The 27,533-nt window shown below is 40.6% G+C and overlaps 1 protein-coding gene across 6 annotated transcripts in view; it reads right to left on the minus strand.

The window, feature by feature from the left end:
• The window catches only part of pard3aa (par-3 family cell polarity regulator alpha, a), an 871,753-nt gene that overhangs the window by 690,803 nt on the left and 153,417 nt on the right, over nucleotides 1-27,533 (minus strand). For all 6 annotated transcript variants that reach the window (XM_072576113.1, XM_072576118.1, XM_072576117.1 and 3 more), the window contains exon 2: nucleotides 24,103-24,204. In XM_072576113.1, coding sequence (XP_072432214.1) covers nucleotides 24,103-24,204 — 102 coding nt within the window. The remainder of the gene's footprint in view (nucleotides 1-24,102; nucleotides 24,205-27,533) is intronic.

The raw sequence follows: 27,533 nt of genomic DNA on the forward strand, positions 1-27,533 counted from the left end.
GCAGTGACATGATCATGCAGCAGTTTAAAAAAAAATGCAAGTTCAGTGGGGATTTCCAAAATCTTCAAAATGCCAATGGCCCAGCATTGACAGATCTAACTATTGTAGCAGCATAATCATTAATAGTTTTAATATCACACCTACTGCAGGCAGAATTCAACAGCCACAGGACATTCTTCTTTAAGGACAGAGGATTTTGAAAGAGGAGCACAGGAATAAGTAGATATTAAACAACTACATCCACATCCCGGTTCGGAGAGAGAGAGCCAGAAATCCAGTCTCAAATAACTGGTCACAGCAAAAGTTTTGAAAACATGCAACCAGCCCAAATCACGTTGAGTCATTACTGACCATGGTGCTGGGAAGAAACAGAAGCCAGCTCAAACCAAGAAATGCCATGGCAATCATATACAGAGTGTGAAGCTGAAAACTTCCAACAATGACGATTGTGACCATGGTGCTGAGCGATAGCAAGCAACCAGCAGCAATATGTGTGACATTGTCTGTCACACATAACTCTCCGTTTGGGTATACAGCCATCAGATCAAGACAATTTATCAAACCTCCAAAACTTAGACCTCAGAATCCTGAAGTTGAATTCTTGTGGTACTTTCTGTCTTATGAATTTTCTGATGCAACATTACTGTTGATTCTTTAGATCCATTCATCCCCAATATAGATTACAGTTCCAGAGTTGTCAAGTCTGCAGCTTGCCTGCTTATCAGGAGAAGACTCCCTGTTTCTTACTACATTTAGTATTAATTGCCTCTTCAAAACAACTTTACTAAAATTAATCCCTTTACCTCAGAACACTCCTTTTGCAGGCAATCTTAATTGCCCATTTGTCACATGACAGCAGATTATCAAGCAGTTGTGACCTTCTGTCTCCCCGGAAACAGCTTTTTTTTAATGTTGCTTCAACCCCTTCTCGGAGGTGGGTAATTGCTTTCAATTCCTGTATAATAGTTTGTCCTTGTCCCTAAACAGTTTATTCCAGGAACAGTTATTGCTATTCTTTCAATCTATGAACAGTTATTAAAATGTTGAAGTTTACACTATCACAGAATTCTCATCTTGTGATCTCTGTTTTGCCTTTTCATATAATTATGAGATAGACAACACATGCATAAATAGAACTGTGTGCGCTTTAGAATAATTTTTCTTTGGAAAATGGGGGATGTTGCATTATGTCTCTCAGCAAGTACATGATACGCCAAAAGAGACATGCTCATAAGGTGATTAACATGTGCCCTGATGGTGTAAAGGTTTCAGTCTCCATTGTATGGAGTCCTCCAGCAACATGACATGGAATTCAGTGTGCATCCAAATTGCTTAGCTTCAGCCCAGGTAAGCAAGTGCCTGCAATTTTAATATACAACAATATCAGGAGCTGTAATAAAAATATCCTGAATCCCATATGTTCCCCCATTTTGCGTGAGCACCTGTAATATAAGAACATGCATCACCTGAATACCCTGAACGTAAAAGACCCATCACTGCATTCACGAGGGCAGAACATAACTGGTTTAGTCGTATTGACCTTTTATCAAAAAGCAAATTCCAGGCAAACCATTTCAAGCAATTGATGGTCTCCAGGTATACTGCTCCCCACTTCTGACTACCATTCAAAACACACTAGTGTAATATATGATGATAAATGGCTCACAATGGAGCCAAGCACTGGAGGTGAATCAAAGAAAATCATCCAGTAAATGACTCAGACCATGCTCTGTGTTATGAAGAAAGAATTAAACTAATCAGAAAATTTATCAGGGTCTGTAGAGAGATCCACAATGAGCTAGAGACAAGCAAGGCCACATAATGCCCAAAAAATCTCAGTCAAAATGTGTGGCGCTGGAAAAGCACAGCAGGTCAGACAGCATTCAAGGAGTAGGAGAGTCAACGTTTCGGGCATCAGCCCTTCATCAAGAATGGGGAGGGGGGAGCTGAGACTTAATAGGAGAGTGGGGGTAGGAATGGAGTAGCAGCTGAGAAGGTGGTAGGTGGATGGAGGTGGGGGGGGGATTGTGATGGGTCGATGGTGAGGGTGGAACAGATAGGTGGGAAGGAAAATGGATAGGTGGGACAGGTCAAGCGGGCGGTGCCAAGTTGGAATAGGAATAGGTCCCACCCATCCATCTTCCTTCTCACCTATCCAGTCCACCCTCCCCACCGACCAATCACCCCTCACCTGCATCCACCTATAGTCTTCCCAGCTACCTTCCCCCAAACCCCAATCCCACCCTCCTATTTATCAGGAATGTTGGGGTGGGGGAAGAGGAAGGGAAGGGGGCTGTGAGATAAAGAGCTTATGCTCGAAACATCGGTTCTGCTGCTCCTCGGATATTGTCTGACCTGTTATGCTTTTCCAGCGCCACACTTTTCAACACCGAATATCCAGCACCTGCATTCTTCACTTTCTCTCAATCAAAGAATCCCACCTAATTTTCATCACATTTCAATGAAGACCTTCCAGACAAACTAGTACGCTTACTCACAGACCCCAGAAAAACCTGCCTGTGGGCTCTTCAACCTTGAAAATGTGTTCCCGGATTATTACTTACAATTATTTTTGAGATATGCAACAATGATGTTGAAAAATCATTCATAAAGAGGGACCCAATGAGGCATTGAATAAACAGGGGAGAAAAAGTGTGCCTGGAATTTCTTGCTGCCTTCATTCTTTTAATCCATAAATAATTATCATCAATTAATACAGTCTCAAATTGAGTAAATATGATAGATTTTCATTTTTGACTGGGTGAAACATGTTGACCAACCATCTGCACCCTCAACCAAAATACAGCTTTTGAATACTTTACCTTCACACACAGCAGTCTAATTTAATTCTCTGAATTGATTGCTACACCAGTGCTATGCAGAGCTTTAATTAATTTAGTCAGAAATGAAGCAATTTGGCCATTGTATAAACGAATTAATAGTACATTAATAGTACAATGTAAAGAGGTGGCTTGAAATACGCTTTCCTCAATCAAGCCATAAAGCAAACCGTCAGAAATAGTTGGGAGTTGATATTTTTAGTGCAATTTATAGTTGTAATTTCCCTAGGCAATGAAGGTAATATTTATAGTTCCTTGTCGGATATTATCTTGTGCAATCATCGGGCAAATTTATCTTTGGTGTGTGCACTCTCAATGTACAGAAGCAAGTCAGACATAAAACAATGGTTGCCATAAATCTTCTGATCTCCAAAATGAAACCACAGCAGAACCGCTAACCATTTCAAAAGGTATTTATGAAGTTAACGCAAGAAATCCTGTTCACATGAAAAACTAAAATTGAACGATGTCAAAAAATTAAAAATCCCTTTCTTCCACAGGGATTCAAACCCCTTTATAAAGCTTTTACCAAGCTGAAAATATGGTCTGCCTTTTTGCCCAACTCTTCAATCCTTGAATCTCTGAACCCCCACCCAAAGAACTGAGCAGAGATTCCCTGATGGTACCGATATCAGTTCAACTTCTTTCATAATGCAGTGAATGTTTTTATAGTGAATAACAGTCAATTTGATCAAGTATTTATTGCATGCCAAGAATGAGCCTTTTGAATGCTAATTAAATATTAAAACTGTGGGCCAAGCTATCCTGTTAAGATATGGAGATTTTATCATTTCAAGAAATTTAGAGAAACAAAAGTCAGTATTGTGCCTTCTTTTTGAAAAAAAAAGCCCATTTTATAGACTTTTTACATACTAAGACTTGCTTTGTAAAGGCTTTTGTTTATTAATCTTATAAAATAGTTACATAGTTTCTGAAAGGTAAAGTAGAACCTGTGCCAAGTAAAACTCTTACCTTTTTAGTCACATGTTTACAAAAAAAAGCTACACCTTTCAACAGTTCTGAAGACTAACTTATGACAATAATCAGTATTTTGTTTTCAAAGGATGGATAGATGTCCACAAACATCTAATTTACTAATCAATGCTGCTGATAGGTAGATACACAGATGTAAAGAAATAAAGATCAAAGCCAAATCAACAAAGATGGATATGCATGGTCACCGAAGAAGAGGTTCTTGTTTCACCTTGGCAAGTCATAGCACATCCCACTTGGGTTATGTTGAGAAATTAAGTTCAATAAAATTATCGATTAGGAAAATGTTACACAAAATCACAGTAAGCAAGCTTGCCACTTGCCACTCTGTCTGGTCTACAGTCCTGCATTATCTGCTTGACCACAACGTAGTCTGTTATCAATACAGTTTTCAGTTTCATTTCTGAAAAAGATGAAAGCTGATCTTCAGATGAAGGTGAGGCAAGGAGACAGTGGATATTCAGACAATCTGAACAGTTGCCCCATACTCATTTCCCAAAGGGATTCAAACAAGTGAAATACTTGTTGATAAATCCAATTAGTGGGACTGGCAATTTACAAGTCCTCAGAATGAGAGGGCTGCCCTTATAAGGAGCACACTTTGTCAGTTGTCTTCTTCAGATGGAAGACAACGTTTGGAACACAATGAGGGAAGACTTTCATAACTTTGTTTAGAGGATTTGGCTATTAGAACTTAGATGAGATTGATATAGAGGATGAACAGACCAGTTCAGAGTTTGAGTGAACTCGTCTCAATAGTCACATATGTTTTCATTTAATTAACCTAGATATCGTATCTAAAAACTTTGGTTAACAAACTTCATAAACTGAGAAGTCCTCACTAATAATCAATTGCCTATATTAAATCACTTTGTCATAAACCCCCAAAATCTAACACACACTCGTTTTAACACATTCAATATCGTAAAAACTAGCTGTACTTGAACAACATACTAACTGTAGTTCTTCTGCCAACTGAATTAAATTGGTGTGCTCTCTGGTTACCAACCTTTCTGCCCCTTATTTACACAATCAAACTGTTCATGACTTTCAAATCTCATCTTAATTTTCTCGATAGTGCCACACAGAAGAACCTTCAGTCTCTCCACTCATCCCTTATTATTGTAACATTGAGTGAATCTTTATCCTTTCATCTTCACCCTTGACGCCCTTCCAAAGATGTGGTCTCTAGAATAGAATTTAAATACTCCAGCTGAGAACTAACAATTAGATTATCAAGGGTTCGCATAATTTCTTCCCTTAGCTTTATTCATGGAGAAGTAGCAGAAAGGCAAAGTGTGCATTTTTTTAAAAACTAAACTTTCCTAATTTGTCCCATCCCCTCCCAAAATGGACAAATTTACACACTTCAGGTTCTTCTGTTCCTGAACCCCCTTTAAAACACTTCACTCACTTCTCTGCATTAAATCTCACTCCATTCAGATACAGCCATACTAACCATCACTGAATATCCTCATTTCTTGCCTTTTAATGGAGGGATGGTCACTTAAGAAGCAGAAGATTGCTGGTCTAGGACACTTCCTTTCTCAAGTCAAGTTCACTCGCTGCTATGTCCCACAAGGAGGAATGAAATAATCACCTGCTTTAATTGATGGTTGAGGGATACAATTGCCCAGAATAGATTCCTGAAGAAGGGCTTATGCCCGAAACGTCGATTCTCCTGTTCCTTGGATTGCTGCCTGACCTGCTGCGCTTTTCCAGCAACACATTTTCAGCTCAGAATATAAGTGTGTCCAGTTTTGCTTTCCATCAAATATTCAAGATTCTTTTATATCCATCTGATGAGGTAGATGGACCCTCAGTTTAACACTGATTTCAAAACAAGGCAGTCTGAGAGCCTGTCATAATTTTACACTCAGTCTCTCTTGAATTTACAATCTTCTGGTTCAGTGACCAGACTGCTAACCAGCGAGGCATAACTGGCACTTTTAGTTAAGTATTGGAGACTAAACCTCACCCACTACACTTTAGGGAACTGAGAATGAGGTCAAAATGAGGAACAGATTGGGAATGTCAAGAACATAATGATCTTAGCTGATATTCTGATCTGAAAACAAAAATATAAACAAGCAGTAAATTCCAAGGAGGAGAAATGTCCTTATTTAAACATTTCAAAACATGAGAGAATTCTGAACTATTAAAATAGAAAAGCAGCACTTTTAATACACAGCCTTGGAATGAACTGATCCTTCTCACTCAGGTATCATCCTGAATAAACTTTAGTCACCATTAAAGTGGCACTCGCATGCCATTCGTGATAGAGATGTAAACTAAAAAAACTCAAGGAAATGAAATTCTTTGCTGGTATTGCCATTTCTGAAAGTAGGAAATTCTTTAAATGGAAAATAAACACATGCGGGAAGATTTTCAAGTCCAGACATGTCCCTGTAATAATTGTAATGCTGTGGCCTTCAACTTTGTTTTCTTTGGGGGTGGGAGACCGATACTGTACCAGCTATTTTGTAACATCATTGCCTGAAAAACCTGTCTAACAAGTTTCTGAAACTCAACCAAAGCAGATCTTCGAACTTTCCTACAACTGCAACCAATAACTTCAGTAGCTTGTTGGAAAGCTTTTCAGTTCCTTTAATTTGCCTCTGCAGTATTTTCAGTCAACCACAAGGAGGTGCCAGATATCTACATCAGCAAAGCAAGCCTCTTACCTCAGTGACTGCTGCAGGTTAAAGATCATAATTTGAACAGTCAAGTATGAAATAAGTTTCTACCCCACTGAGAAAAAAACCCTCAGAACTAAGAGGTCATGTTGCATTCATTTTTTTTTCCCACAGTAGATGCGCGAGAGTTATGTAGTGATCCTCAGGCAAATAGCAGTTCAATAATCAAACATGAAGAACTGTTCCAATTGCATTCATTCTTCCCTGCAAAGGACCCATTCAGAGACAAGAAACTACAGTACTTTCTCAAAAATCACAAAAATAAATGCAGCCCCTGGTTACATTCCCGAGACTCAAGTTACTCTTCACAAATTATTCGATCCGTGCTCCTTAAACTCTTATTGCCTGCCGACACGGAGTTCATAATTGTCAAGTTCATTTTGGAGCTAAGCTAGACTGTACTCTCACCAGTCTACAAACTGCTCAACGCGCCTTGATAAAATAAAATCAAGAGAAGGGTCGAGAGTGTCACGTTCCAAGGAGTGACAAAACCCGATAATCTGTCCTGGACCACCAACGTAGATGCAGTCAGTCAAGGAGGCAAAACAATATCACGTCTTCCTCAGGCGGCTTAAGAAATTCAGCATGTCTACAAGGACCCTCACCAAGGTTTACAGGTGCACCACAGAAAGTGTTCTATCTGGGTGCATTACGGCCTGGTGCGGCAACTGCTCTGCCCAGGACTATAAGCAACTACAGAAAGTTGTGAACACAGCCCAGGCCATCACGGAAGCCAACCTCCCATCCACAGATTCCATCTACACTTTTCACTGCCATAGAAAGGTCGCCATCATCAAAGACCCCTCCCACCGCGGTAATGCTCCCTCCTAACCTCTTATCAGGCAGAAGATAACAGCTTCTTCCCTGCTCTTATTTGACTCTGGATGGGCCTCTATAGCTTCAAATAATGCTGATCTTGTTTTGCACACCTCACGTACAGCCGTAACCTTGTATGTCTTGCTGTTAAAATACCCTATGATCTGTACATTCTTGTTTGTTATAACCTGCTTCTATTGCTTGCAAAACCAAGCTTTTCACTGCACTTAGGTACACGTGACTGCAAGAAATCAAAAAGTCCCAAATCCAGAATCAAAAGTTAAACCAAGGAGACGGCAGCAATTTTAAAAAAAGTTCACTTGCAAAAGTTCACTTTCAAAGCTTTTATTATCAATATTCTGTCCAGTCATAAAATGCGTTTGCCCAGCCCCAGCTAAAATTTGTAAGGCAGGAAAGATTCATTTCTCCCAATTTTTCATTCCAATCCTGATTCAGTTGCAATTGTGGAAACTACTTCGAAATCTCCAAATCAGATGTAATGCACAAGCCACATGTTCTCCTCTAATACACTGGTTGTTTCTTAAAGCAGAACATCATCGAGACTGTTATCTCCCTCATAATTTTGTCTCAGTCAGGATTATGGTTGCATCATTACAGGTGATCATAGCACTTTCACAAACTCATAGTACAGAGGTAGTCGTTTGGCCCATTGAGTCTGTACTGACAGAACTTCCATAAATCTCCACTCGTCCCACTTTCTAGCACTTTGCCCATTGCTTTACACCACAAGGTACAGGAGCAGAATTAGGCCATTTGGCCCATCAAATCTGCACTGCCATTTGATCATGGCAGTTCTTGTCCTCCCTTCTCCCCATAACCTTTGATCCCCTTATGACATCTCAAGAGGTGATCCAAGTATTCTTTTTAAAAGCTGAGGTTTCTTGCCTCAACTACCCTCCTAGGCAGAGCATTCCAAATTCTGATCAGAGTTCAGTAGCCACAGATAGAAAGTGCCTGTGAAAAACAAGAAGAATGTCGCTTTGACACCTTAAAAGGTCTTTCAGCACCTAACCAAGAGTCGTACACAACCACTAATAATCTACTGGATTCAGGGTGAAAGTTTGCTTACTGAGCTGGAAGCTCCAAAGACACAAACACCAGACAACACCAACTCCATCAGCAAGATCAGCATCCTTAAACTAGTAGACCTGTATGTCACAACCCACTTCGCCTTCAACGATAAGACCTACAAGCAAATCAACGGGACACCAGAGGGATCACCAACACCAGGATTCTTGGCAGGGGCAGTTATGCAGAGAGTGGAACGAGCAGCCCTCCCCCTGATCCAGCCCAAGCTTTGGATCCGCGATGTGGATGACACCTTTATCATCACAAAATGGAACAAAGGAGGAAGAGAACAACAACAGACTCTCCTTCCTAGATGTCACAGAAGAGCAAAAAGCCAATGGAGAACTGCAGACCAGAGTCTCCAGGAAAGTGAAACACACAGACCAGATACTCAACGACAGGAGCAATCATACCAACACCTGCAAATGGAGCTGCATCATTATTTAAATGACCCACAACACACTGCAGCACCCAGGAACTATGAGATGCTGAATAAAAACTATTATAAAACGTATTCAAGAGCAACGGGTACCTGATAAGCACAGTCCACTGATTCATACACAACAAACCTAAACAAGAAGACACAACACGCCCAGAAACTCTCGCCACACTACCATACATTAATGACATCTCAGAGATGATGACCAGACTACTCTGGCCCCTACATGGTCGCCTACAAACCTACCACCATACTGAATCAGCTCTTGATTACTCAAAATGACCCTGTACCAACAACCAGTAGAATGAACGTCATTTACAAATACCCTGCAAGGACTGCAACAAGCATTACATCAGACAGGCTGGCAGGAAACTAGCCACCAGGATACATGAGCACTAACTAGCAACCAAAAGACATGACCAACTATCACTGGTATCCATACACACAAACAACGAGGGACCCCAGTTCGACTGGGACAATACGCCCATCCTGGGACAGGCTAAACAAAGACACACTCGGGAATTCCTCAAGGCCTGGCATTCAAACCGGAACTCCATTCACTAACACATCGATTATCAACCCCTCGAGAAATTTCCTTCACATGAACTGCAGTACTGTTTTATTTTTCATCGTGAGGACGAGAAGCAGCAATCACTCAAGTGTAAGGCCATTCTGCAGCTTTCAGAACAATTCGAAATTTTCAATTTATTGCAATACTGTCGTAAAGGAGTACGTAATTTTCTGCAACTTGTAGTGGTAAGCTCATTAAACAACACTATCATTCATACCTCTGCTTGTGTTTGCATGACAAACAAGGATCTTTCCCCCAATCACACCACCTTACAAACCGAATGCAAACTGACAGCAATGAGGCAGCCACTGTAGTCTCAACTGATTTAACCATTTACAATTCTGTCACTCATCTGCCGAGATAACGGCGTGCCAAAACAGAGAGACTGGCCATCACTTGCAATCAACCCAAAATGAATAGCAAGGGGTGTCATTTATTTTTTAAAAAGATTGGTTTAGTACTTTGGAGCTGGTTAATGTGAAATACACAACACAATCAACCACACAAAATGTGAATGAACGATATTTGGTTAGCTGAGAGTTGAATATTCTTCAGGCCACTTCAAAATGAAAATTTCTGAAACATAGCAATTTTACTGTGGGTCATAACTCTAGATGAAAGCCACCTCTAATTCATCAAAACTGCTTTGAGGAGTACAGAGTATCCCAGACTGAACGGAGTTCACCACCCTATCCAGAGGGACAGCTTTTCTCTAAAGGAAATAAGTTGAACGGTTCTGATTTGACTGCCATGGCAACAGAGTTTACCCATTGCATGGTAATGAACTGCAACAGAATCTATCACAGCATTAAGAATGACAGCACCATTTTTGTACCAAGGTTACAAGCTGAACCATAACATAGTTATCAAAGGACAGTGTAATGGAAACATTGAAACTGCCTTGTTAGGCAAAAGGGTTATTATAAATTTTGCAGATCCTAGGTTAATGTTCTGCACTCTCAATAATTCCTGGTGGAATGTTCATATTTTAATGGAAATTAAGCAAGATTTGGCTTGGCTTCAACTGGGCAGGAACAGATGCTTTCAGCAGCCACCTGGTCAAATCTCCTCAAAATCATACATGCTTCAGTATGATCAATGTAACTGAATATGTCCATCATATGTGTTTTTACCCAGGAACTGGAACAGATACCTTGGAGACAGGACAGCAAAGTTACAAGGGAAATCTTAGAGAATGTGCAACACCAAGAATACTGAGCCTGTCCATTGGTTAAGCAGTTCCTAAATGCTAGTTGCAACTGTGAGTGAATTGCATTTCAATGTTTCCCCTTACACTAATTCTGTCTAAATTATGCATTTGCACATGTAATTAAATATCTTGCAGCTGGCACATACCCATAATGCATGTCAAAACGTATGATATGCTTTAAAGTGCAACATGTGCACAGCACCATTCACAGTTACAGCTGAATGGTTCAAATGACTGCTGTTAAATTAGTCACACTAATGTACTTGGACAGGTAGGCAAAAATCTGCCAACTACAAACCACTAATGTGCACAAACACAATCCAACTGCTCAAAAGGTCTTTCAATGCACTAAGATTAAATCAAAAATTAATTCAAAACAAGTCAAATTCACCACTTTCTATTGGTACTTTCCAGCCACTACTTTCCTGCCATATTCTGGGAAGACCTACGTACACTTCAAAGTAACAGAAGTAACAGACGTTTCTCTCAGACATGGAACTCTGGTATTGAGTGGAAATTTGAAGTCAGCCTTTGTGCTATGTTCTAGCTTCTACTGACCAGCTCTGTTGAAAAATGCCTCATGTTTGGCTGCCACATTTCCCAGGACTACAGTTCATAAAGCTTCATTGCCTATGGCTTCTGGAAGAAGTGAAATCTGCCACACAAAAGTAAGGGGTTTCTTTCTTGAACTAGAATTTTAGCTTTAATTCAACACGAATGGAACTCTGCAAGACAACTGTCAGCCTAATAACACAAGTGAAAGGATTCTTCAAGCTTGATAGCTCGAGTTCCTATCGTGTAATGCTATGTAAGTCACATTCGACAGGAATTGTAGTTTTCAATCAACAATATCTTAAAATATTACCAAATACAGTAATGAACTGGATGCATCTTCAATGCCATCTTGTAGGTCACCACAACATGTTCAGGTACCGCTCCCCCTCGTGGAGCAGAGTCATACGATGCAGCCTTAAATGCATAACGATGGTTAAATCCCCAGGCCTACCTGATGTACCTTACAGCTCTAGGGGAAGTGACCAAAATGATTGCTGGGCCCCTTGCTGAGATACTTAAATCATCAATACCCACAGGTGAGGTGCTGGAAGACTGGAGGTTGGCTAACATGGTGCCACTATTGAAGAAAGGTGGTAACTGTAGACCAGTGAACCTGACAAGAGTGGTGGCTAAGTTATTGGAAGAGAATTCTGAGGGACAGGATTTACATGTATTTGAAAAAGCAAGTGATTAGAGATAATCAACTGGACTTAGTGAGACATGCTTTCCCATACACAAACTCAATTCAAGTTTTCTGAAGTAACAAAAAGAATTGATGAGGGCAGAGCAATGGACATGGTCTATGTAGACTTGAATAAAGCAATCAATAAGGTTCCTCATGGTTGGCTGGGTTAGCGAAGTTAGATCACATAGAATACAAGGAGAACTTGTCATTTGGATACAGAACTGACTTGAAGGTAGAAGACAAGGGGTGGTGATGGGAGGGTTTCTTTCCAGACAGAAGGCCTGTGATCAACGGCGTGCCACAAAAATTGGCATTGGGTCCACTGCCTTCTATCGTTTATATAAATGATTTAGATGAGGTATAGTTATTAAGTTTACAAATGAAATGTACTGGACAGTGATGAGGTTACCTCAAAGTACAACAGGATTTTGAACGGATGGGCCAATGGGTCTTGGGACAGCAGATGAAGTTTAATTTAGATAAATGTGAGGTGCTGTTATTTTGGAAAGGCAAATCAGAGCGGGATTTACACACTTAATGGTAAGGTCCTGGGGAATGTTGCTGAACAAAGACACCTTGGAGTGCAAGCTCATAGTTCCTTGAAAATAGAGTCACAGGTAGTGAAGTTGACAGTTGGTATGCTTGCCTTCATTGGACAAAGCATAGAGTATAGGGGTTGGGAGGTCATGTCGAGGCTGTTCAGGACAGTGGTTCAGCCACTTTTGGAATACCGCAAACAATTCTGGTCTCCCTGCTATAGGAACGATGTTGTGAAACTTGAAAGGATTCATAAAAGATTTACAAGGATGTTGCCAGGGTTGGAGGGCTTGTACTATAGGGAGAGGCTGAATAGATTGGGGTTATTTTCCCTGGAGTGTCAGAGGCTGAGAGGTGACCTTATGGAGATGTATAAAATCAAGTTTCACAACTTCATTCCTGTAGCAGGGAGACCAGAATTGTATGCAGTATTTAATTAGTGGCCTAACCAATGTCCTGTACAACCTCTATACGACCGATGGGGCATGGATTGGATCATTTTCCCAGGGCAGAGGGAGTCCAGAACTAGAGGGCATAGGCTCGAGGTGAGAGAGAAGATTTAAAAGGGATCTAAGGGGCAACGTTTTCACAAAGAGGTTGGTACATGTATGGAATGAGCTGCCAGAGGAAGGGGTGGAGGCTGCAATAATTACAACATTTAAAAGGCATCTGGATAGGTTTATGAATAGGAAGGATTTAGAGGGATATGGGCCAAATGTTGTCAAATGGGACTAGATTAATTTTTGATATCTGGTCTGCATTGGAAAAGTTGGACCAAAGGGTTTGTTTCTGTGCTGCATATAGACAAATGCACAATATCGACACAACTCGAAGACAAATTGTATTCTCACCTCACTCTCTGACAGACAGACAAAAATCTAGGTCATTCTTTGAAGTAGCACAAGGAGCGCTTTGTTAGTGGTGCTGACCAATATTTCTCTCTTACCAGACATCACCAACAGATATCTGGTCATTATGTCGTTGTTGTTTGACAGAACTTATTGGGCACAAATTGGCCACCACAGTTCCTACATTCAGACGCTAACATCATTGGCTTGAGTGCTTCAATACAACACAAGATTGTGAAATGAGTTTTCATAATGTACTTTAACACGGGGTGTGATTTCTAACTGGGTGCCACAGGGATATGCTCTGGGGCCGCTGCTACTTGTCGTTTAAACCAAGGACAAAGGTATTGGGAGTTGACATGGGGCACTGCATTCAACCAATTGAGAAAAGAAACTAACAGAGAATGAAAGCAGGCTGCAACGTAGACAAACACTTAGCACTGAAAATAAGGAAAGAAGAACAGCACCATGAACTAAGTGGATTATAAGCTTTAGAGACAAGTCTACACCACCGATAGATTTTAGCTCCAAGAACGCACTGTGCAACAGCAACAAAGAAAGCAATCACATCATCAGATGGGAATCAGATATAGAATACAAAGAAATCAAAGGAAATGATATGAGTCTACACAAGGCAATGGTATGGGAACACCTGGTTTAGTGAATACAGGTCTGGTCACTATAGTACAGCACAGATTACTGAACAAGGAAGGCAGTTCAGAAAAGGAAAACAAACAAAGATGATTAAGGCACCTTAAGGTGTTAAACAGGGTGTGATTGTCTATTTCCTGAACCTTCTGAAAGCAATCAATCAGTTTTGTTAAGCTAACAGATGAACTCAAATATAACATGGCACACATATTCTCATAAATTTTGGAATATGCAGACTTAAGAAAAAGCGGTATGTGCACAGAGATGTGTAGATTTATCTGTCTTTTCTAGTGGGGATACACAAACAAACAAACAAACGACACAGAGGAGGAGTATCATTTACAGAAGACTGCGCAGTGCAAAAATTAGTTATTCAGGTAGAATTGGAACAGCAGCAGATGGGCATGACCCAAAGAATCTGTCAGAATGCATAACCTGAAAACTACCCGAAACGAGTCCTCCAGCCTCATCCTCCCAATCTGGTAAGCTGTGGACACCAAATGGATAACCTGACACAACTCCATTCCTCACCAAAACTGGGGGTTTATTCAAATGTCAGGACAAATTTAGGAATTTAATTGTTACTGTGATTGTCAGAAACGAACACGGGAAATGTCAGGGAGTCATCAGGAATGCATGAAGGCAAACAGGTCAGCCATCAAGAACGCATATAGGCTTCAGCTTTTGATCATCAGTGCACTCATTTCATGTCCTTGAAACAATGTTAAAATGATGCTTTGCTCACTTTTGGAAGCCGATCAGATGGCCTACCCTACCTCTGTACTCAGTAATATAACTTTTTGAATAAAGAAGAAAACTTAAGCTGGCTTTCAAAACGGGTTTTGGGTTCCTTCTTGATTGAAATGTTTCTCTTCATTGTTTAACATGTGCAAAAGCAAAATGCACCAAACTCTCATTACATATAAAATTAATGAGGAAATAGTACAAACTCTCAACCTGCTGTGATCAAGGAAGAAAGAGTCAAAAATGTTAACTGTGCCCTCCTCTCTCCACAGATGCAGCTGACCTGTGAAGATTGATTGACAGATTGGATATTGATTCAAGTTGGGTCAGTAACAATCACAGACTATTATGCAACATCATAAATTGAGAACTTTCTAATCTTTGTTCAAAATTTGACACAAGGACAAATCCAGGTCACTACTGAAAAGTACTCTACGGTGTAGGTTTGCTCGCTCAACTGTACGTTTGATGTCCAGACCTTTCATTATCTGGCTAGGTAACATCATCAGTGGTGACCTCCAAGTGTCGCAAAGCTGTTGTCTCCTGCTTTCTATTTATATGTTTGTCTTGGATGGGGTTCCTGGGGTTTGTGGTGATGTCATTTCCTGTTCATTTTCTGAGGGGTTGATAGATGGCATCTAGATGTTTGTTTATGGCGTTGTGGTTGGAGTACCAGGCCTCTAGGAATTCTCTAGCATGTCTTTGCTTAGCCTGTCCCAGGATAGATGTGTTGTCCCAGTCGAAATGGTGGTTTTTTTCATCAGTGTGTAGGGCTACGAGGGAGAGAGGGTCGTGTCTTTTTGTGGCTAGCTGGTGTTCGTGTACCCTGATGATGGTACCTAGCCAGGTAATGAAACTTCTGGATATCAAACCTACAGCTCAGTGAGCAAACCTCCACCTTAAACCTCAACCTGAGCTACAAACCTTCACAAACCTTGTGAAAAGTACTCGCCGAGTCAGCCAACTTCATGTGAGAATGAACGCAAATATATGTGATTTTAATGCCAACATGCCAGCGTAGATAATTCAACGTGACTGAATAATACCACATCAAACAAAACTCATTCAAGTCACAGGAAACATCTGCTTGCTCACCATCTATTTCATAATCATTTTATTTCAATAAATGTGAAGTGTGACACTGAAGCACAATCTCACATTTGTCTGCAAGAAATTGGAGAGGCAACTAATATCTTAAGAATTTTGTCATTTCCCTCAAAGAACAATTAAGTTTAGGAAAATCAGAGGATTATAATTCCATAAATATGAAACCATGCACGTCTGTACACTTTGAATATGTACGGCATCACACTTCCCTGAGTGAATGCGCAAGGCAAGAGAATAACTGGGCTCAAACACACAGGATGCCAGCTGACGTTCTCATTCACTCAGCAATCAATTCCACACCCACTTATTGACATTGATTCCTGGTCCAGCAAGTTCTCAATTCAAAATTACAGCAGAAATAAAGACATTAGCCATATCAGCTCTCTGCAAGAGTAACGCCACTTGTCCTATTCCCCTGCCTTGTTTTTCTAGTCCTGTGAATTCTTTTCCCCTGGTGCTTATCCAGTTTTTGTTTGGCAAAACTGCAGTCATATTCTCCATTGGACTCAGGAAGTGCATTCTAAACTCTCACTCCACTTCAAAATGTTTTCCTTCATTTGGCAATCACAATAAATTCTGAGTGTGGAAACAGGTTTGAGTTGAAGCTGTCTAGACTCTTCATGCTTTTGAACACCTCCTATCAACTGTGGATGCTGTAAATCTGAAACAAAAGTTACTGGAAAAGCTCAGTAGGTCTGGCAGCATCTGCCAAGAGAAATCGGAATTGATGTTTCTGGTCCAATAACCCTTCTTCAGACTTAGAAAATGTCACTTTATGTGGAGAAGATTGGGGGGTAAGGAGTAAACAACAGGTGGGATAGAGCCCAAAGAGAGAGATCAACAGTTGGACAGACAAAGGAGTGGATAACAATCTGGCTAAGAGGATGAATAGCTATTAATGTGGCACAAATGTTACTGGCCACTTGTCAGCCCAAGCCTGGATATTGTCCAGATCTTGTTGCATTTGGACATGGGCTGCTCCAATATCTAGGGAATCATTAATGGTGAACACGGTGCAATCATCTGCGAATATCTCTACTTCTGACCTTTATGATGATGGAAGGTCACTGATGAAACTGCTCGGGGAATCCTGTCGAGATGTCCTGGAGCTGAGGTGACTAACCTCCAACAATCACAACCATCTTCCTGTATGTGAGGTATGACTCCAGCCATTGGTAAGTCACAGAGGCCTCAAAGCAGCACCACACACAGTGTATGTTTAGAAAGGTTCCCAAGAATTATTTTTTTTGGAAAAACTATTACATAAAACAAATAAAGAGAGAGATTGGTTCTCTCTACTCCCAGGACAGGTTATTTATTTTTAGAACTCCAGTTTGCAGTCCATTAGGTTCAGAAATTTGTTGCATTTAAGTCCCATCAGTATTTTTCAGATATTTTTCTTCTGTTGATTAATCCCCTCTCACTTTTTAGCCCCTAGGATACCCATTATTTCTAGTATGCAACTTGCACTTTAAATACAAACAGGAAATATTTGCATGAGTGAGTCAAATAACCAGGAAGGTCCTGGATCCAATCCTTATTCCATGCCAAGTTAACAGGACTCAAGTATTTTGATGGGGCGAGGCACTGAAATTGCTTTCTGCAAACAGTCTAATTGGGTAAAATTTCACAAGGGCTCACACTTCAGATCAATAGTCAGCAACCTCTTTTCAAATAAAAACATTTGAACATCAGGTAAAACCAATGGATGCCTCCAGCTCATCAAAACTGAAACACTGAACAATCATGTTTCAAGACATGAGAGATTCACTCATGTCCAAGCCAACCCAATTTAGTTAATCCATCAGGGAATACTCTCCTCATTGGAGTACTTAACGCAATTTGAGCGAAGTCAACATTTTCACCTTGGAGGTCCACCTTCGCATTGAATTCTTTCACAAATAATTGGTTTATGCTTCATTCAAGCTATGTTGGTATTGCTGACTAGGCCAGCATTTATTTCCCCTCGCTATTTACCAAGTGGACAACTAAGAGTTATTCACATTGCCATGGGTCTAAAATCACACGTAAATGTGACTAGGTAAGGATGATAGATGTGTTGTGACAATAGTAGCCAGTGATAATATGTCCATCATTAGGCTAAGTGATTGCTGAATTTAAATTTGATTATCTGTGCTGGTGGGTTTTGGACACATGTCCCCAGCACATTAGGCTGAGGTTCAGGATTACGACTACTATTACATTACCATTATGCTACATCTGGACCAAAAAGGCAGGTTAGCAGGTCTGTTCTGAAATCTGAATTCAACTAACGAACAATGAAGGAGATTCCACAATTTCCTTCAGCTGACCTATCGATGCCATATTTTTCTTCAAAAAGCAATTTTAATGCCATTCATGCAACAAAATTGATCCCTTTGCTACCATACAATGCATTTCTACTGCTGTTGTTTTGTAAGTTTGGACATTTTTTATTTACGTAACAGTGCAACACAAAGCAAAACTGTTCATACTACAATTCATAACTAAACAAATGGGTATCACAAACAATAAATACACTAAAAGTAGTCAAGGATCAACAAATTGGTTTGAAGGGAAAAGTCCAAAACGTAGACATCTCTCAACATATGAAAGATTATAGTCTGCTGCTGAATTCAATAGAGCAACCTCGATTATCCGAATGACACGGGTGGGGAGTATTTTGTTCAGATAATCGAATGCTCAGATAATCAAATGTTCGGATAACAGTTTACCCAAGCATCTGGACCTTAAGATCTTGCTCAGATAATCCAAAATTTGGATAACCAGTGTTTGGACAAGCAAGGTTACACTGTACGTTTTCCAATGCATAATACATACAAACAAAACAAGGCAAATCTTCTGCAGTTTTGGTACAAGATCCCAATGCCCAGTACGTTAGAATGTGACTTGGCATTAAATGGCTGCCCACTGTACACTAGTGACATTCAAGCTTCCATTGGCTTTGGAACCTGGTGTCAACAGGAGTTAAGAGATGTACAGGAAAAGTCTTGGCTGGGATAGACAGATGCAGGAGTAGGCCATTCTGCCCTTTGAGCCTACACCACCATTCAATATGATCATGGCTGATCATCCTTAATCAGTATCCTCTTCCTGCCTTATCTCCATAACCCTTGATTCCACTATCCTTGAGAGCTCTATCCAACTCTTTCTTAAATGAATCCAGAGACTGGCCTCCACTGCCCTCTGGGGCAGAGCATTCCACACAGCCACCACTCTCTGGGTGAAAGATTTTCTCCTCATCTGTGTCCTAAATGGTCTACCCCGTATTTTTAAGCTGTGTCCTCTGGTTCGGCACTCACCCATCAGCGAAAACACGTTTCCTGCCTCCAGAGTGTCCAATCCTTTCATAATCTTATATGTCTCAATCAGATCCCCTCTCAGTCTTCTAAACTCAACAAGCCCAGTCGCTCCAGTCTTTCAGTGTAAGGTAGTCCCGCCATTCCAGGAATTGACCTCGTGAAACTACACTGCACTCTCTCAATAGCCAGAATGTCTTTCCTCAAATTTGGAGACCAGAACTGCACACAGTGCTCCAGGTATGGTCTCACCAGGGCCCTATACAGCTGCAGAAGAATCTCTTTGCTTCGATACTCAATCCCTCTTGTTATGAAGGTCAGCATACTATTAGCTTTCTTCACTACCTGCTGTACCTGCATGCTTACCTTCATTGACTGGTGTACAAGAACACCCAGATCTCTTTGTAGTGCCCCTTTACCTAAATTGATTCCATTGAGGTAGTAATCTGCCTTCCTGTTCTTGCCACCAAAGTGGATAACCATACATTTATCCACATTAAACTGCATCTGCCATGCATCTGACCACTCACCTAAACTATCCAGACCACCCTGTAATCTCCTAACATCCTCATCACATTTCACCCTGCCACCCAGCTTAGTATCATCAGCAAATCTGCTAATGTTATTACTAATACCATCTTCTATATCATTAATATATATTGTAAAAAGCTGCAGTCCCAGCACTGATCCCTGCGGTACCCCACTGGTCACTGCCTGCCATTCTGAAATGGAGCAGTTTATCACTACTTTGTTTCCTGTCAGCCAACCAACTTTCAATCCAAGTTAGTACTTTGTCCCCAATACCCATGCGCCCTAATTTTGCTCACTAACTTCCTATGTGGGATTTTATCAAAAGCTTTCTGAAAGTCCAGGCATACTACATCTACTGGATCTCCCTCATCCATCTTCAGAGTTGCATCCTCAAAAAATTCCAGAAGATTAGTCAAGCATGATTTCCCCTTCATAAATCCATGCTGACTCTGACCTGTCCTGTTACTACTATCCAGATGTGTCGTAATTTCAGCCTTTATAATAGACTCCAGCATCTTTCCCACCACTGAAGTCAGACTAACTGGTCTATAATTTCCTACTTTCTCTCTCCCACCTTTCTTAAAAAGTGGCACAACATTAGACACCCTCCAATCCGCAGGAACTGATCCCGAATCTATCGAGCTCTGGAAAATAATCACCAATGCATCCACAATTTCTCGAGCCACCTCCTTCAGTACCCTGGGATGTAGACCATCAGGCCCCGGGGACTTATCAACCTTCAGACCTAACAGTCTCTCCAACTCCAAATCCTGGCAAATATAAATTCCCTTAAGTTCAGGTCCTTCAGCCACTGTTACCTCAGAGAGACTGCTTGTGTCTTCCCCAGTGAACACAGATCTGAAGTACCAATTCAATTCTTCTGCCATTTCTATGTTTCCCGTAATATATCCCCCTGTTTCTGTCTTCAAGGGCCCAATTTTAGTCTTAACCATTTTTTTGCCTTTCACATACCTAAAAAAGCTTTTACTATCCTCCTTTACATTTTTGGCCAGTTTACCTTCGTACCTCATTTTTTCTCTGCGTATTTCCTTCTTGGTAATCCTCTGTTGTTCTTTCAAAGCTTCCCAGTCCTCCGTTTTCCCACATATCTTTGCTATGTTATACTTTTTCTCTTTTAACTTTATATGTTTCTTAACTTCCCTCGTCAGCCACGGTATCCCATGCCTCCTCTTAGGATCTTTCTTCCTTTTTGGAATGAACTGATCCTGCATCTTCTGCATTATACACAGAAATACCTGCCATTGTTCCTCCACTGTCATCCCTGCTAAGGTATTGCACCATTGAACTTTGACCAGCTCCTCCCGCACAGCTCCCTTTATTCAACAGAAATATTGTCACTTCCGATTGTACCCTCTCCCTCTCAAATTGCAGATTGAAGCTTATTGTATTATGGTCACTACTTCCCAATGGCTCCTTCACTTCGAGATCCCTGATCAATTCTGGTTCATTGCACAATACCAGATCCAGAGTTGCCTTCTCCCTGGTAGGCTCCAGCACCAGCTGTTCTAAGAATCCATCTCAGAGGCACTCCAAAAAGTCTCTTTCTTGAGGTCCACTACCATCCTGATTCTCCCAGTCTACCTGCATGTTGAAATCCCCCATAACAACTTTGCGACAGGCCAATTTCAGCTCCTGGTTCAACTTACATCCGACATCCAAGCTACCATTTGGGGGCTTGTAGATAACTCCCAAGAGGGTCTTTTTACCCTTAGAATTTCTCAGCTCTATCCATACTGACTCTACATCCCCTGATTCTAGGTCTCCCCCCCCCCCCCCCAAGCAAGGGACTGAATATCATCCCTTACCAACATGGCCACCCCACCCCCTCTGCCTGTCAGTCTGTCCTTACGATAGCACGTGTAGCTTTGAATATTCATTTCCCAGGCCCAATCCACTTGAAGCCACGTCTCAGTCATCCCCACAATATCGTATCTGCCAATTTCCAAAACAGCGTCAAGCTCATCCATCTTATTTCTAATCCTTCATGCATTCATGTATAGTATTTTTAATTTTTTACTGCCCTCACCCTTCCCATCAACACCTATTTCACTCAACCTTACAGCATGATCCCTTTTTGAATGTGAGCAATTGGTTGAGCAGCTTTGACTTATAATAAACGGAGAAACAAATGACAAATAGTTGTATGATACAAAGTAACTTTAGCACAAGCAACGCGTCCTTCATCTGCCCTACCAAACATAGACAGTGATGGAGTTAACAGCAGGTAAGTCAATGTGGGTAGTGAGGCTGCGAGGTATTAATCGGAGTTAATTGCAACAATTATCTTAACCGCAGGTCATAAAGGGCGGCAATACTGTCGGGGTGGTTTGAAACAAAGGATGGTAAATTTATTTGGAGGGAAAGCCTTGAAATTAGAGGGAAGCATGCAAAGAAAACAGGCATAGAGATTGAAATCACCAAGGAGGAGTCATCATTCAGTGTCAGAGAAAAGAATAAAAGGGACAACTCCTTGGAGGAACTTGAGACAAAACTTGAGTGGGCAGCCAAGAAGGATGCTAGAGGTGACAATAGACACAAACAGAAGCTCAACAAATTTGCTCTGCCAATCAATGAGATCATGGTTAATTTGACAATCCTCAACTTCCCTTTCTTGCCTTTTCCCCAAAAACCTTGATCCCCTTGTGAATTAAAATTTTCTCTCTATCTCAGCCTTGAATATACTCCTGCCTTGACAACACTCCGCAGTGCAGAATTCCAATGATTCACTTCCCTCCACAAGAAATATCTCTCATAAGAGTGCAAATGTTTATCTTGAGATTATGTTCTCTAGTCCTCTATTCTCCCACATGAAGAAACAATTTCCCTGCATCCACTGTCCAGTCATTTAAGAATTCTGTGATGTTTCAAAAGGTCACCTCCCATGCTTCTAAATTCCAATGAGTACAAGCCTAAACAACTGAATCTCTATTCATAAACACAGTCCCTCCACATCTGATATCAGCCAAATGAACATTCTCAGGACTGCCACCAATGCAAGCACATCTTTCCTTCGATAATGGACCCAAAACTGTTCACAGTATTCCAGCTGTGGTCTTTTTAGTACCTTGTATTGTTTTAACAAAATTTCCCTATTTTTATACTCTGTTTCCTTTGAAATAAAGACTAACATTCCATTTCCTATCTCTACTACTCCCTGAATTCAGGTGCTAGTCTTTAGCGATTCATGGGCGAGGACTCCCAAATCCACCGTGGTGTTACAAAGCTCAAAATGCAACCAAATCTGAAGTTGTAGTGCTGGATTAGACAGTTGTAATGTTAGCTCTAATGATACTTAAGACACATCCAAATTAGAACATTTAGCCTGCAGAGCAGTTAGTCAAATGTAAATTCCACATAACCATTACATAAGAGGAAAACGACGGACAAGCTGGACTGAATGCAGTGGGTTTCACCCGAGAACGCAATTCCTAAAACGAACAAAAACAGCCAATAAGTCACCGCTCTTGAAACATTAATTCTGCTTTCTTTCCACAGCTACTCCAGATCTGCAGAGTTTCTCCAGCAATTTCTGTTTGTATTGCAGATCTCCAGTCAGTACTCGTCTTTGAAAAAAGTTAAGTTCATCGATTGCATTCAGCAGCCAACTTTGCGAATAACAGTGAAATATTTTCATAGTGAAAGCAAATGGTTTGAAAGCTCGGTTCTGCACATTGCACAAGCTGTTACAAGTTACTACCAATAAACTAATGTTTTTGCACGGCAAGAAGTTATGAACAAACAGGTCTAGCCCAGTTACACCGCGCAAACGAGCCAGTAAATGAAAAAGGATGTAATGGCTGCTTTCTCCCATCAGATATCCCAATTAGATCAAGGCTGTTCATATTAAAGAAATCCAGTGAATCATTATAAGCTTTAAATTTTAACGTAACCTTTCTCCCTTCACCAGCGCTGCTCAGCTGCTTAGTGTTTCCATATCATCCACTTCTACGTTCTATTGTTATGCTCAATGTCCTTGGTTCCTTTTCCCACAGTTTCTTGGGATAAACACCTCACACAAGTGAGGCAGCAGAAGCTTCTGCATGTGTGAAGGTAGGATGTGAATGCCAGCTGGAATATGGGATAATCACAAATAAACGTAACTGTCTCTTCAACACAGGTGCCCTCCCAATAAAAAGGCAAGTCCATGCAGTACAGGCAGGACAAAAGCAATTGCACTTCCTCGATGAAAGTAACTGCTGAACACAGACTAAGTGCTGAGACATAGGATCTTCCTGGTCTCAGAAAATCAGAATACCCATTTACTCAAAAGCTGTTTACCCATCATGGGAGATTTTCAACATGAGTTATCTAAGTTAGCATATTTCCGTCTGTACCAGATAATGGGAATATAGCCTCAGTAATTTACAAATATAATCACTTTCCACAGAGAAAAACTGCCCAAAGCTGTCTGCATCCTCTGGTAGAAGGGGCTGAGAACGGAATACAAAATAGCGTTTGCAAAGAACTCACTCGGTCCTTATCATCAGCAACATCAGACAGGATGTCATCAAGGTCCAAGATACCGCCATCACTATGCTCCAAACGATGCACTTGAACCCAATAACCTGGATCCTGGTGGAAAAACGAAAGAATATTATTCATTCAAGTTGTCTCAAGGAAACCACTACCAGAAAATTGGATTTTTTCATTGCAGTTTAATCAAACATATACAAGGTACACTGAAGAACTTGCCAAGCAAGAGTTCAAGGAGCAGGCTTACTATTACCTTCTCAAGGCCAAGTAAAAGTGGGCACCAAAGGCTGGCCTCACCACAGATACAGACATCCCAAGAAAAAATTTAAAATATTTCTAACGTGGTGCCACAATTGAAGGAAGGTAGTAAAGACAAGGCAAGGAACAATAGACCGGTGAGCCTGACATCAATGGTGAACAAGTTGTTGGAGGGAATCCTGAGGGACAGGTCGTACACGTATTTGGAAAGGCAAGGGCTGATTCGGGATAGTCAACATGGCTTTGTGCATGGGAAATCATGTCTCACAAACTTGATTGAGTTTTTGAAGAAGTAACAAAGAGGATTGATGGGGACAGAGCAGTGGGTGTGTTCGACAAGGTTCCCCATGGTGGTTAGCAAAGTTCTCTCTCATGGAATACAAGGAGAACTCATCGTTTGGATACAGAACTGGCTCAATGGTAGAAGACAGAGGGTGGTGGTGGAGGGTTCTTTTTCAGACTGGAGGCCTGTGACCAGTGGAGTGCCTCAAAGATCAGTGCTGGGTCCTCTACTTTTTGTCATTTGTATAAATGATTTGATGCGAGCATAAGAGTTAGTAAGTTTGCAGATGACACCAAAATTGGAGGTGTAGTGAACAGCGAAGCAGATTATCTCAGAATACAATGGGATGTGGATCAGATAGACCAATGGGCTGAGGAGTGGCAGATGCGAGTTTAATACAGATAAATGCAAGGTGCTGCATTTTGGGAAAGCAAATCTTAGCAGGACTTATACACTTAATGGTAAGGTCCTAGGGAGTGATGCTGAACAAAGAGACCTTGGAGTGCAGGTTCATAGCTCCTTGAAAGTGGAGTCGCAGGTAGATAGGATAGTGAAGATGGCGTTTGGTATGCTTTCTTTTCTCAGTCAGACTATGGAGTACAGGAGTTGGGAGATCATGTTGCAGCTGATTAGGCCACTTTTGGAATATTGCATGCAATTCTGGTCTCTTTCCAATTGGAAGGATGCTGTGAAACTTGAAAGGATTCAGAAAAGATTTGCAAGGATGTTGCCAGAGTTAGAGGATTTGAGCTATTGGGAGAGGTTGAATACACTGGGGCTGTTTTCCCTGCAGCGACGGAGGCCTTATAGAGATTAATAAAATCATGAGGAGCATGGACAGGATAAATAGACAAAGTCTTTTCCTTGGGGTGGGGGAGTCCAGAACTTGAGGGCATAGGTTTAGGGTGAGAGGGGAAAGACATGAAAGAGACCTAAGGGGCAACTTTTCACGAAGAGGGTTGTACGTATTTGGAACGAGCTGCCAGAGGAAGTGGTGGAGGCTAGTATAATTGCAACATTTAAAAGGCATCTGGACGGGTATATGAATAGGAAGGGTTTCGAGGGATATGGGTCAGATGTTGGTAGGTGGAACGAGAATGGGTTGGGGTATATGGTCGGCATGGACGAGTTGGACTGAAGGGTCTGTTTCCATGCTGTACGTCTCTATGCCTCTAAAAATGACAAAATTTAAATGACAGCAAGAAATTAAGTCGTCTAGGGGCCAATTTCATCAGTTACACTATTTTGTGCAAGTTATCTGAAAACATAACTTACAAAGTGCTGAAATCAACTGCTATTCTGCAAATATACTTGTAAAATTCAGAGATAGGAGAATTTCCATAATCAAAATGACACCACTGTACAATGACTAAGAGATTAAAATGCCAAAAGTTAACACTGAAGATAAAATACAGCATACAAGTTCTCCGATATGCAACGAAACAGCACGTCAAGTAAAACTTACCCCAAACTGATGAAATGTTAAACATAAACAAGTTAACTAACCTGTAAAGCACTTTGTCATGAAATCATTACATAAACCTACGTTCTTCCTTTGGCTGAAACCTGGACTTATTTGGTGTTACATTTTACTTCTGGTTAATTTAATTAATTTATTTATTCGCTAAACCAATAACCCACTCAAGACCAGATACTATCACCCACAAAAGAATTATTTAATCAACTCTATTTTCAAGGAAATATTACCAGTCAGTCTTTTAACAAAACAAATCTTAATGATAGAATTTAGAGTGAAGTGGACTTGGCGCAGGTTTCAGTCATTAATGTGCACACCATATTGTAAGCCACATACTTCACAAGCAATGCAAACCAGACAGGGAATGGTTAAAAATGCTAGCTTCAGAAAAATACGTAACCCTTCACACTCGCTATGTTGATGTTTGAGCAAAAAACGAACAGGAGGTCAATGGCATAGCATTTATGTACTCAAACCAGTGATATCTGCTATTGGACTTACATCAATTTTCGCATTCAGGGATCCCAAGACTGGAGAGCAAAGATCAGAGATTAACATTTTGAGTGAGTGAAGTTACAAGGTGATTAATGTAACAAGATGAATAACTTTAAATGTCATGTCTCACAAGTCAATATTTCACCCCATTTGCACTGGGATCTTAAAGTGGAAACGTATTCCGACATATCCACACATGGAATATGCAATAATGAAAGATGGTCAAGTGAAGACCATTCAGAAAATATGATTTTAAACTACATACTTTACTTTCTTGTAACTGTACCTGATTTTATAGGATTCGAATGCTGGGATCATTGTCATTCCCCATTAAACAGCACAGATAAAAGAAATATACTCAGCTCCTACAGCTTAAATACATAATTGCACCATGTAACAAAACAATTCGGAACTAAGTTATGTAAATTAACACAGCATTCACTTCTGCCTTCTTCATTCAACTAAATATCCCCTCAAGTTTCCAGAAAATTCTTCGGTTTCAAGAGAATACTACTCTCAGAATTATATGACACATTTTGAAGTGTATTGAATGCAGAAGGGCAGCTAGACTAATCTATGACAACATGCTCCAATCTATGACAACATTCACTCGCTAGGTCAAGCAGTGCTATTAAAAATAAACAGTATTTACATATAAATGACTGTATGATAATCTGGTTTCTGCCTACAGGAACAGTAAATACTCTCCATCTTGTGTATATTTGCTTTATTGACAAACACTGAACATTGAATTTTTTTTATATATACTGAAGTGTTTCTACACAGAATTCTGCCAGAAGTTTTAAAACAGGACCAAGAGTATTGACCTGGATCAAAGCTAAACTGTCAACAAAAATAAAATTAATAAAATGATATTTTTTTACAGCTCACCAAACCTCCATGAAAATGCTTCCC

The sequence above is a fragment of the Chiloscyllium punctatum genome, chromosome 8 (genome assembly GCF_047496795.1).
Source record: "Chiloscyllium punctatum isolate Juve2018m chromosome 8, sChiPun1.3, whole genome shotgun sequence".
NCBI lineage: Eukaryota > Metazoa > Chordata > Chondrichthyes > Orectolobiformes > Hemiscylliidae > Chiloscyllium > Chiloscyllium punctatum.